The sequence below is a fragment of the Drosophila subobscura genome, chromosome J (genome assembly GCF_008121235.1).
Source record: "Drosophila subobscura isolate 14011-0131.10 chromosome J, UCBerk_Dsub_1.0, whole genome shotgun sequence".
Taxonomy (NCBI): Eukaryota; Metazoa; Arthropoda; class Insecta; order Diptera; family Drosophilidae; genus Drosophila; species Drosophila subobscura.
The window spans coordinates 5,016,293-5,028,700 of NC_048532.1; the positions used below are offsets into that span (position 1 = coordinate 5,016,293).

The following is a 12,408-nucleotide window of genomic DNA, read 5'->3' on the forward strand; positions in this document are numbered from 1 at the left end:
CAAAAACTAGAGATTTGTGGTCATTGATTGTGCGTGGCACACACAGAGATTTTAATTTTCTAATGAAAGATAAATGCTCTCGAGATACTTTCTGGTTTTGCTCTCAGTTCTTGCCCCATAAATTTTCACTTGCCAGAGCCTGGGCCTGGGCCTGGGGAATGGATTGGTTTCTGGGTTTCGGGTTTGGTTTTGGTGGAGAAAAGATTCTAAGGAAACCCAACTGCGTGGCACCTTTCTGATTCTTTGATTCCATTCTGTTCTTTTTGTTCTCCATGTGCTTTGTCATTGATTATAATAAAAATCAAAATAAGTTGTAATTTATTTGGAGACATTTTTTGATGGGCAGGGAAGCGGGACGCCGGCGAACCCTTTCCAGGGAATTCTGTTGTGATTGAACAAATTTATTTTGAGATCATAAAAAGAATTTGCTGCTGAAGTGAATGATTTATTTATTGTTGAGCAACTGTGATGCGATTTTATTTATTATTATTTAATTAAGGCGTAAATGAGTTTGCGGTGAGGACTGCAGGCTGAATTTTAATGGCATTTTGATGCGAGTGAAATGAAAATGCCTGTGGATTGCTCTTTGGATTATTCATCAATTATAATTCCCCGAGCAATGCCCCCTGCCATTTCTTGAAATATCTCAGCAAACCCACTGAATCCATCTTCCTCCCAGTCCAAACAAAAAACAATTTTCCACCTAGACCAGCCCTCCCTAAAAGAAATATTAGCTTAAAGATACGTTTTAGGCAGCGCCAAAAGAGCCAACAGAGAGAGAGATGCAGATACAGATGGAGAGCCAGGCCATAATCACAGTCACTCAATGCCGCAGAGGGGCCCCCATTTGTATCCTGTTTAGACGATAGCACAGAGGCTACAATTAAAGACGCGAAATTGTGTGCGAAAAAGCCAAGGAAAACGCTTTCCAGATGCGTATTAAATGATAAGGCCACAAAGGTTGAGGAGAGGCCACAGACCGCCGACCGGCGACCGGCGACCGCAGACAAAGTTGCAGCTACTCCAACGAGCGAAATAATTGCAAGTTGCAAGCAATTGCTGCTACGATTTAAAACACAGAGCAGAGCTCGAACCGAGGGAGCCACAGCCCCCAAATTAATACCACGTGCAAATTTTTAGCGCTAGCACCCGTAATTATTTTCAATCTCTCTCTCTCTCGCTCTCTCGGTCTGCCTATCTCTCTCTCCCGCATTTGATTTATGCCATGAAATGTTGGACCAAGGAGCAGAGGAGTTAAATGGAGGGCTACGCATTTTCGAATCACTAGCAAAAGCTGAAGCAAACTTCTTTAGCCCTAGATGAAGCTGGGGAACTGCACTAGAGATGGGCCCGGGAAGCCACCGAGAATAATTGCTGGCTATGGATATAACATTATTCAATAAACCTCTTTGAAGCACTTGAAACTATCGTGAGTGAACAGGACATTCGCTTAGACTCGCTTCCAATCACGATTCCTTCACGGTCGCATCTCCAATTCGAAGTCAGCCAGCCGTATGTGTGGCGCTGGTCAAGAAGAGCCCAACAGCACAGAACGTGGAGCCAGCCACGGCTGGGGGGGAACAAAAAGGGAAAATACTGCCACACATTGCCACACTTCGAAACCGAAACCGAAAAACCTGGAGCTGGACCTGGCCTGGCCTGGACCTGGCACTCCGAGCGATGCCCGCCTGCCTGCCTGCCCCGCTTGGCTGCGTGAGAAACACACCTGCCTGGGTCCTCATCCTCATACTCTGCCTTTACTTTGTCTCTACCACCGACTGGTGGTATCTGTATCTTGAAGCTACGTTTATGCTGGTGTTGCTTTTGTTGCTGTTTCTGTTTCTGTTGCCGTTGCCGTTGCCCCCGGGGCACTGTGTGTTTACACACGCATCGCTGACGATGTTTGCTACTTCTGGCCTGGCGCTGAGGATGTTCAGGAGGGGACAGACCGACTACGAATCCAAATCCGAGTACGAGTGCAAGTCCGAGTCCGGTTTTGGCTTTGAATTTTTGCGCGCTGGCACGCAGCTGATTAACCAGAAGGGTTCTGGGACCTATGACTGGTCAACGCTTCACTTGACTAATGCCACTTGACACCCCATGCCCAGCTCCAGCCAAGGGTAGCAGAATGGGAGTCGACTCTGTAGGGGTAAATGTTTGCTGTCCGAAGTTAAACTTTAAATGAAGACTGAAAATGAAAGAAAGAAACTTTAGCTCCACTTCAAATTGGTTCAAAATACAAGTTTCGTATAACATTTAATCTATTTCCTGTATTTTATAGCCCTGCCCAGAAAATTATCCAAATTTGAAATTGAAACCGCATTGAAAATGAAGATAGACGATCTCTAATGGCCGCCACTTTGCATGCCGATCTAGATGCTTAACTCATGCTTTTGACAGGTTGAAGAACTCACTTTCATTCCACCAAAAGCATTCCGCCCATATCGAATCACTCCAAAAATATGTTCACTCGAGTGTGGCCCACACTTTTGGTTTCCCTTTTGGACTGTTTGGACTCACAAATATCAGAGACACAAAACATAAAATCGAGGGAAAAGAAGAGGAAACTTGCGCGTAGATTTACCAAAACGATTAAGCAAACTTGCTGGGGGTTCGGTTCGGGCTAAGAAAACCTTTTGGGGCAATTCCAGTGAAATGGAAAATTTAGGCGCCGCTTGGAAAAACAGTTTCGAATGAATTCTGTAACCGCAGGAGTGCGCTGCGGCCTGCCCCATATAATTACCCCAGGGAGAAGCAGAGAGAGGTCTTTCTTTCAATTAATAAATGACGTTAACATGCTGTCAAAATATGTGTATGTGAAATGGTTGATGATGCCCAGCCAGCCAGCCAGCCAGCCAGCATGTGTATCGAATGAATCACACAGATACACAGTTGCCAAGTGCAAGCCAAGTTCATAAATTATAATTTGCCTTGGCCTCAGAGCCACACGGAGATGGAAGAGACTCGAGTCCAGAGACTTAGCCATAAATAGCCGCCAGTCTGGACACCGATTCGGACTACCGATTATAATCAATCTTGGAGATAGATTTGCCCAACAGACAACACAACAGGCCACAAAGCAAAATGATAGACGCACAAAGCTTTGGGTAATTTAAAACGGGCTGCACTCGGGATCGCTCTCTGTCTCTGGCCCTGTCCACTGTCACCCTGTCGCCCTCTCTCCTGTCTGCTGGCTGTGTCTCTGGCTTTGGACAAGGAACGATCACGCAATGGCTGGCATGATCTTGTGGAGTCTCTGTCTTGGGCTAGTAGCTGTGAACTCGCCAGTAACATGTGTCCATGTCCATGTCCAGGTAGCTTTTGCTGTAGCTGCTGCTGCTGCTGCTGCTGGCGGCTGCTTCTGGGGGGAAGATGAATTTGCTTAGTGATCGATACACTGCGAAAAACTACAAAATAGCCAGTGCCTGAGCAGTGCCCGAGTCTGGTTGGACTTCTCACAGTGTGCCTGTGCTGGCATGCAAAATAGGCGCATGCAAACATGTGTCTCCGCGTTGTCTATGCCCAACTGCGACACACGCATTTATCAGCGGCATTTATCACGCATGAGCGAAAAAAACGAGCCTCTGCCACTGCCTCCTGGCCTCCTGGCCTCCTGGCCAGGCCCAAAGCCACTCGACAGTGGACACTGGACACTGAACACTGGACACTGGCTAGTGGATGTGTCTCTGAGATGGCAGCCATATCAAGTTTCTGGCTGCAAGATAAGTCAAATGCGATATGCGTATCTCATAGATTTGCCAGAAGACGTCACAGAGTTTTTCCGTCCTCTTCTTCCCGGTGGCTATTTTTGGCCTTGGCTGCAGCAATCTTGCATAAACAATTTGTGGCTTTTCCTGTTGTGGCACACGTTCGCCAAGGCTCTCTCTTTCCCTCTCTCTCTCTTGCATTGCTGTTTCTCTGTCTGCTTGCATTTTGTCTAAACAAATCTCGATTGATAAATCTGCATAAATTATGCGAGCGAAATGAAATGAGCAGAGAGGCAAATACGTACACACATACAAGTTGCAACGGATGCGGGCATTCCTTGCCACATCTTTATGTGACAGGATCTGAAAGGAAATAAAAACGAATCGCAAAGGAGGGAGGAACACATCCAACTGCCATTGATTTGCATTTTCCGGTTGAGCAGCAGGGGAAGCTCCGCAAATAGTTGATGGGAAATCTTTAAGATCTTTTGCCATTTCTCAAGGTATTTAACAGATATTTAAGCCGCAGTTGATGGCAGTTGTACAGTCCAGGGTTGTGGGTAACCTTTTTGACCAGGAGAAACCCTAACTCTATAGCTGAAGTCTATGACACATATCTGGCTTTACCACTTGCTAGAAATGACCTTCTGTAAGCAGAATATTTATTGTAATAGATTGCACATTGAGTAATGTTATTTTTGACTCTCTTTTGACTTTTCTTTAAGCACAAGAATCATCAAAAATTCATTCAAGGTTTGCTCTTCCCCTAAACTTAAATATTCTCATTTCTTATAAATAAAATCTTTCACCCATGAAAATCTATATGGTGATAGCTTTCTGATAGCTACACATATTCCCAGAGTATCTCCACAGCACTTTCTTGGTGAGTTTTTAAGATATTTACTTTTGATTAGGTGGCATCTGGGGTGAGGCAGATCCCACAGCCTCACTCAAAGTGTTCGTTCCCATACTGCAAATGCATTAGCAGCAAGGCAGAGCTTCAGCTACTTCCACACACACAGTAAGCTCCTCACACAAAGAAATCACAAGTCAGCAAAGCGTTCGAACAAAGCAAAGGAGACGGGAGAGAGAGAGGGAGAGAGGGAGGGAGCGGAGCAGCAGCAGAGGGCAGAGTGAGAAAGGGCCAGAGACCAGAGCTCTGCAGAGATGTGTTAAGGTATTTACTTACTGTGCCATTGCCATTCGATTTAAAGTTAACCTTTAGAGGGGGGAAGCGGTGCACCGGTGGAGGGTTCCCCTGTCCATTGTGCCCTACGTACTTCTCTCTCTCTCTCTCTCTCTCTCTCTCTCTCTCTCTCTCTTTGGGTCTTTAGTCTTCTGGTCCATTGTGCGCTGACTTCCGCTGCTGCTATTCTTCTTCCCAGTCAACGTCGTCATCATCGTTCTCATTGCATTTAACGCTCATTTCTTGATTCATTATTTATTGTGATTTCTCTAAAAACGAGTAGCAGACGGAGGAGCAGCAGCAGAAGCAGCAGTAGCATTACGTCCTCCCAGCGATGGTTGGAAAAACACAGGAAAAAAAGTGTGAACCGAAATGAATGAAGAAATCCTGAACAATGGGCCTTTCTTGGGGTACAATGAGAGTCTTTCCGGTTCGGATTCTGGTTCAATAGCCAAAGTATTCCTTGCCCATTTCGGAATATGATTAATTGCCGAAGTCAATTGATATTTTATTGGTACGAAGCGTAGTTCTGGCCCATTGCGGAAGTCGCATTTCGCACCGGAACTGTCCGATGAGGCTTTGGGCTCGGTTCCTCCCTAGATCTCGTTAAAATGTTTGCCTTAAATGCTGACAAATGGGTTGTGCCCGTCGCTTATGAGGCGGACAAACATCAATTGAAAGGGCAGCTGCCAACAGAACAGAAAAAACAACAGCAACAACTACAAAAAAGTGAGTAACAAAACGGGGCTGAGATTTAACAACACATGAAACGAGTAGCCGACGCGTCGCGACGGGCAAACACAACCGCCAGCAAAACAAAATACTTACAAGACTCGAAAATCTTTAACCCGTTGCAACTAACAAGTTTCTTGTTAAGACAACGCCAGGGCCAATAAACCAACAACAGAACACACAGAGGAAAAACGGCCAAGAAGCGGCGGCGCATGCTCGCACAGATTGAATGCTATATGGATGGTCGTATGGATGGATGGACGGATGGACGGATGGATGGATGGTTGGGCCAGCTCTGACTGTTCCCATAAGTCACTTCTCTCTCTGTCTCTCCTGCAGTCACTGGTCGCTGCCCTCTGATATTTTGTTTGACCAAAGTGCGTTTCGTTTGCCTTTCCCCTCCATGTGAGCTGGTACCCTAGCGACCCTCAGAGGGGTATACTCGCACTTGCGTTATTCACTGCAAGTGCAGAGCTTAAGCAGCCATAGATCCTTCTTTTGATGGTTAAAAATGTTTCCACCACTAAGTAATAGTCCTGCACTTAATAACCAAACTCTCTGCAGTTTAATTTTCTTAAATTATTTCATAATTTGTGTGCCTTCCTTTGGTTCCATGCCATCTTGTATCCATCCCCAGGGTATTCAAAACTTCTCCATACAAATATTATGATAACCAAAAACTCTGGCCAGCATATTTGCATTCATGCTTTGGTACATTGGGACAACGGTAGTCGGAGTCGTAGACCCTACACTCCCGACCCTGTTTTACCTAATTACACATGGAGCCTCTTGCCTCTGCCCTCCCGCTCCGTTGTTCCTCTTTCTCTCTAATTGTTTAAGTGCTTTTAGCATTTGACCAAACAATTTTCATATGCAATGCAGTCCAAACAACACAATCCCTTCTTTCCACTGCCAGTTGCCATAAACCATGGAAATGCTCGTACGAGTATTTAATGTACCTCGCCTTTATTTTAAGTTCCTCTCAAAAATGTGTTGTCGAAGTTTTTAGACTTTTTATTGCTGGGAAATTCTCACACATTGTCGCAAATTGAGAGAGGGCGGGCAGGGGGAGATCGAGGTTTTCCGATGTGTAACGTGAGAGTGGGCTAAGACAGAAAAGACAGAAAAACGCTTGTGGCACCTGTCTGCCTCAGTCGCAGCTTGTGGCACACATAAAACCCAAAAACTTCCGTTAGCTGCATGTGCAACAATTGCTGGATCTGGTCTGGTTTGGAGCTTATTTTTTGTTGTTTGAAAGGAAATTACCTAGTTTTTATGGCCACATTTGGCAGTTAGGTTGCCGCTGTGGATAGCTCTTTCAGTTGCTATTTTAGTGGCAATTTCTGTAGTTTATATTTAATTCTGAATTCTTTCTCCAGGAAGAGTATATCGAGAATATCTTGTTATGCTGCCATAAACAATTTCTGTTTTATTTTTGGTCAACAAATCAACTCTGTGAAATGCATTTTGGCCAAGTCAGGCTCTCAACGCATCCACAAAGCTGCCTCAAATTTCGGGTAATAAATAAATTTAACCAGATTTACTGGTCGAAAGACAGAGAGAGAGAGAGAGAGGGAGGGAGACAAGCCAAAAGATACAAAGTCCACAAAGATATTCATCTCTCTAAAAATGTCTGTGTGCAAATATTCTACTCCCAGAGAGACGGAAATATGCAAGTTATGAGAGAGAAAGAGACAGACCGACCGACCACATGCACCGAAATCCCCAGGAAATGTTTCCCCCCTCCTGCGCCCATAAGTTATGGCCATTTAGAGTTGATTTTCTTGTTGTCACATTTGTAATAGTTTTTAGTTATTCTTAACATGTAAATAGTTTTGGGTTTGTTGGGTAGGGAAATGTATCGAATGACAGAATATTATTCAGAATTATTCAGAGTGTGTGGCAAGGGTTTTCGAGTACAGTTTTCGGGAGATCCTTAACACTTTCTTGAAGTTGTTTTCGGTTTCAGTGCATCTTTAAGATACACAAATATCAATTTCAAGTGTGTGACATTGGGTTCTAAAACAACGCATCCCATGCCATCTTATCTGGTCTGTGGCATCCACTTAAACGAGGACATGCTCGAGGACTATAACTCTCGAGTGGGACCCTCTGTATGGCATCTTAATTATGCCACAGCACTTGACACTGACTTTGCTGGGGGATTGGCACTGAAATAGTTGCTGCTTTTTTGGCCAAAAGTACTTGGGCTTCAACGGTTTTATGTTTGGGCCAAATGGAAGCAGCAGAGACCAGAGACCGACCAGGCCGGCGAGTGTGTTGCAATTGCCAGCGGCAGAGGCAGAGCCAGAGAGAGAGATGAACAGAGAACGGGTGCGAGAGTGGGAGCGGAGAGTCGTGCCACATGTGGCCAGCATAGCCAGATAAATGAGTGGAAACAGTTGAGTGGAAACCAGGCGCACATTTCTCTGGTTATCTTGCTCTCCTAACGGCTCTCTCTCTCTTTTAGTGGGTTCTCTGCTACCTGCTTCGACTGTGAGCACTCGCTCTCCACTGTTTCTCCCTCGCTCGCAAGGCCGTCGTCGTTTGCAGCTGCCTACCTACCACCACCATCGGCCTCTCCGGCGACTGAAGTCGACTCAAACCGAGGCGATCCGAGGTATCGTTTGTGCAACGGCTGCTTCGGAAAATCAAAGTTGTTCGTTGCCTCGTCGTGAGCGGTTGTGTTGCCAGCGGAAAGCCAATCCCAAAACCGACTTGTGTCCAATTCAGACGCCAAAAATAACGTAAACCCCGAGATCCGGTCCAAACAACAACTTGAAGCGTGCAGCCAAAGCGAACCACTGGATTATCGCGCGCACGTTTCTCCAACAATCATCAAAAAAAGCAAACAAAAACACACACATCCAACAAAATTAATTTATAATATTATTATTATTATTATTTTGCCAAACACACACAACAAACAAGATTTTGTACAAATTGGCTAATTGTGACATACGAATTGGTTCTAAAAATCCACACCAACAAATAAGTGAAACAGTGAAAATTTCAAACACCACACAAACCAAACACCCACCAACTCTGAAATTTGAATACAAAAACACATCAGAAATTGTTACTCAACAAACTCCAACATAGGAAATAAAAAGGTAAGAATTTGGGAAGAGAAAATTTAGTGTTATGAAGAGATGTGAAATATTTCAACAAAGTTGTAAAAAAGATCAAAATGTTTTTAGAATGAAAAAAATAGAAGAATACTTTCAAATGAAACTCTTAGAAAATATTTATTTTAAATGTGCGCAGAGTAGAAGTTGTAGGAAAACACGTAAAATTATTTTGCTAATATAAATTGAAAACATTGATCAAAAATTAAAATGTATAAATGTGCTAGTATAAAAGTCCATTCAGTGCCCATCAATTGAACAATAGATTCAAATGTAACAAACCTCTAAAATACATAAAATAAAATAACGTTGAATATTGCTTATAAAAATATTAGAATGTAATAACAAACAATTTAGTTTCAACATAAACTAATTTCCCAACTTTAATTTTCGTACCCCCAGATCACTATGGAAAACTGAAAAGCACCAACAAAGACATCGAACGAATCGAGACACGAAGCGAAGGAAGCAAACAACTGAAAGAAAATAAACTAAGAGAATACGAAGTAAAGCGAACAAAAAGAGGCCAACATGCAGATGATCACGATCATTAGCATCTGGTGCATTCTGGCCAGCATCTTCAGTCCGAGCGAGGCCCTGGCCAATTGCCCGCCGGGCTGCCAGTGCGACGACAACACCCTGGTGGTGCAGTGCGGCGAGGGACAGCTGGACGTGCTGCCCATCGCCTTGAATCCCTCCATCCAGCGACTGGTGATCAAGAGCAACAAGATCAAGACGATCGACTCGTCCATCCAGTTCTATGCGGAGCTGACGTTCCTGGACCTCTCCTCGAACCACCTCATGACGATCCCACAGCGCACGTTTGCCTACCAGAAGAAGCTGCAGGAGGTGCATCTGAACCACAACAAGATCGGCCAGATCAGCAACAAGACCTTCATTGGTCTGTCGGCTGTGACCGTTCTGAATCTGCGTGGCAATCTGATCTCTGAGCTGCACCAGGGCACCTTCACGCCGCTGCTGAAGATTGTGGAGCTGAATCTGGGCGAGAATCGCATCGGCTTCCTCGACCCCAAGGCCTTCGATGGACTCACTCAGCTGCGGATCCTCTATCTGGACGACAATGCCCTGACTTCGGTGCCCGATCCCGTCATCTTCCAGGCCATGCCAAGTCTCGCCGAACTCTTCCTGAGCATGAACTCCCTGCTGACCATCCAGCCTGCCGCCTTCCAGGACCTGAAGGGCCTCACTCGACTCGAGCTGAAGGGCGCCAGTCTGCGTAATGTCTCCCACGACAGCTTCCTGGGCCTCGAGGAGCTGCGCATTCTCGATCTGTCGGACAATCGCCTGGCCCGCATTCCCTCCGTGGGCCTCAGCCAGCTGGTGCGCCTCGAGCAGCTCTCCCTCGGCCAGAACGACTTTGAGGTGATCAGCGAGGGCGCCTTCGTGGGCCTGAAGCAGCTGAAGCGTCTCGATGTGAATGGAGCCCTCAAGCTGAAGCGTGTCATGACCGGAGCCTTTGCTGCCAACGGAAATCTCGAGTACTTGAATCTCTCCTCCAACAAGATGCTGGTGGAGGTGCAGGAGGGCGCTCTGAGCGGTCTGCCCCATCTGCGTCATGTGGTAATGAAGGCCAATGCTCTGACCTCGCTCGCCGAAGGCCTCTTCCCCTGGAAGGATCTGACCACGCTGGACCTCTCCGAGAATCCCATCTCCTGCGACTGCCGAGTGATGTGGCTGCGCAACCTGCTGGTGGCCAAGAACGCCACTCAGGACGAGGTGTCGGAGCTGATGTGCGAGTTTCCCGAGCGACTACGCGGCGAGTCCCTGAAGCACCTGAACCCCACGCTGATGGGCTGCACCCACACGGACCCCCGAAAACAGGCACTGATTGGCGCTCTGCTGGTGGGCTCGGCTGCCACCATCACGGCCCTGGCTCTGGTTGTCTACCGCTGCCGCCACAAGATCCGCGAGTACCTCAAGGGAGGACTGTGGGGAAACTCTGCCTTGGGCCGCAAGGAGCGCGAGTACCAGAAGACCTTCTGCGACGAGGACTACATGTCGAGGCATCAGCACCATCCCTGCTCCCTGGGCATCCACTCCACCTTCCCCAACACCTACACGGCTCCCCATCACCCCACTGCCCCCGGCCATCACTACGGCATGTGCACCGGCATGCCCATCAATGACCTGAATGCCGGCAGCGATCCCCAGCACAAGTTCCAGCAGCTGCAGGTGCCCACGGGCAGCCTGATGAACGAGAAGAAGCTGAACAACAACAAGGCTCTGGTCAGCCAGGGCGCCATCGATGACAGCGCCTCCTTTGTGCTGCACATGAAGACGGCTACGTTGGCGCGGGACCACCAGCAGCAGCAGGCACAGCAGCAGCAGCAGCAGTCGGGAGTCCAGTCCAAGCTGAATCACTACACCAAGCCGCAATTCCTGTCGGCCACCGCAGCTGTGGGCGATTCCTGCTACTCGTACGCCGATGTCCCCATGGTCCACGGTGCCCCACTGGGACCCGCACCACAGCTGCAGCTGCATCCACAGCTGCGCCTCACCCATGAGCACTTCAAGCACCGTGTGGAAGGCGTCGAGCACTACGACAACGAGGTGAACAGCGAAATACTCGATCCCAACTACATATACAGCAACGCCCACTACTCGATGCCGCTGGAGCAGTTGGGACGCAGCAAGACCCCAACACCACCGCCCATGCCACCGGCACTGCCACTGCGCAACGGGCTGTGTGCCACCACTGGACGCAGGTCCTTCCAGCAGAAGTCCACCCAGTCCCAGCAGAACAACAATACCCTGCGGCAGTTCACCCACTGATCCACGGTCGACTATCGACGCAGGCAGCTGAGCATCTATGCTTAGTTCGGCGCTGCCCAACACTGTGATGCCAAAACCAATCCCCAACCACATCCCCCTCTCTCCTTGAGTAGTGCTTAAGAAAGATTTAAGAACGAATTGTAGTAGCTATAGATGAGAGTTTAGTCAGTAAGTCCGAGAAAATCTTGCCCTGTACATAACCAACACAAAAACACGTTTCTCTCGCCCTTTCGAACACTGAACGATCTCTTCCTCTATCAGCACTTTGCCACACTACCTACTACCTACTACTTACTACCTACCATAATTTCCCTAAGCCATAAGATTAAATTATAGACACTTAAGATAGACAAACTAAAGACAAACAAAAAACCAGCACTGAGAGTCATTTGTAAGTTTAATTTTAAATTATTTAAATTATTGTTAAATGCAAAATCGAACAAAACTATTTATGTATTAGTTAGTGAAAGAAACTTATGCAAATTTAAACAAAATCAACAACAACAAGTATCGACAAAGAACAAAATATATATGCGCAAAAGAAAACAAAACTAATTTTGAAAAACAAAACAAAATCGATTTATTTCATTTTATTCCCCCTGCAGGACTGAAACAGTTACCTCCAGAATTTCCACAGTTACACATGTGAAAATGTGGCTTTAATTAAACATTTTCTGTTTGCATTTGGCAACTTTTCCTCCTCTCCCGTTCAATTTGTCTCGACATTTTCACTTTTTTCTCTCCTGCGGCAGCTTTCAAAACTTTTGACTTTCAATTCAATTAAAAGTAAGCTGGAGCATGGAAAAAAACTCAAAATTAATATACTATTATTCAATAGTAACAAGCTTGGAAAAACTTTGGC

The 12,408-nt window shown here is 46.4% G+C and overlaps 1 protein-coding gene across 1 annotated transcript; it reads left to right on the forward strand.

The window, feature by feature from the left end:
* The first annotated feature begins 8,275 nt into the window (after nt 1-8,275).
* Nucleotides 8,276-11,777, forward strand: LOC117894308 (leucine-rich repeat-containing protein 15). The gene is made up of 2 exons (XM_034801275.1): nt 8,276-8,738; nt 9,156-11,777. The coding sequence occupies exon 2, from the start codon at nt 9,285-9,287 to the stop codon at nt 11,544-11,546; it is 2,262 nt and encodes a 753-aa protein (XP_034657166.1). The 5' UTR covers nt 8,276-8,738; nt 9,156-9,284; the 3' UTR covers nt 11,547-11,777.
* The last annotated feature ends 631 nt before the right edge of the window (nt 11,778-12,408 follow it).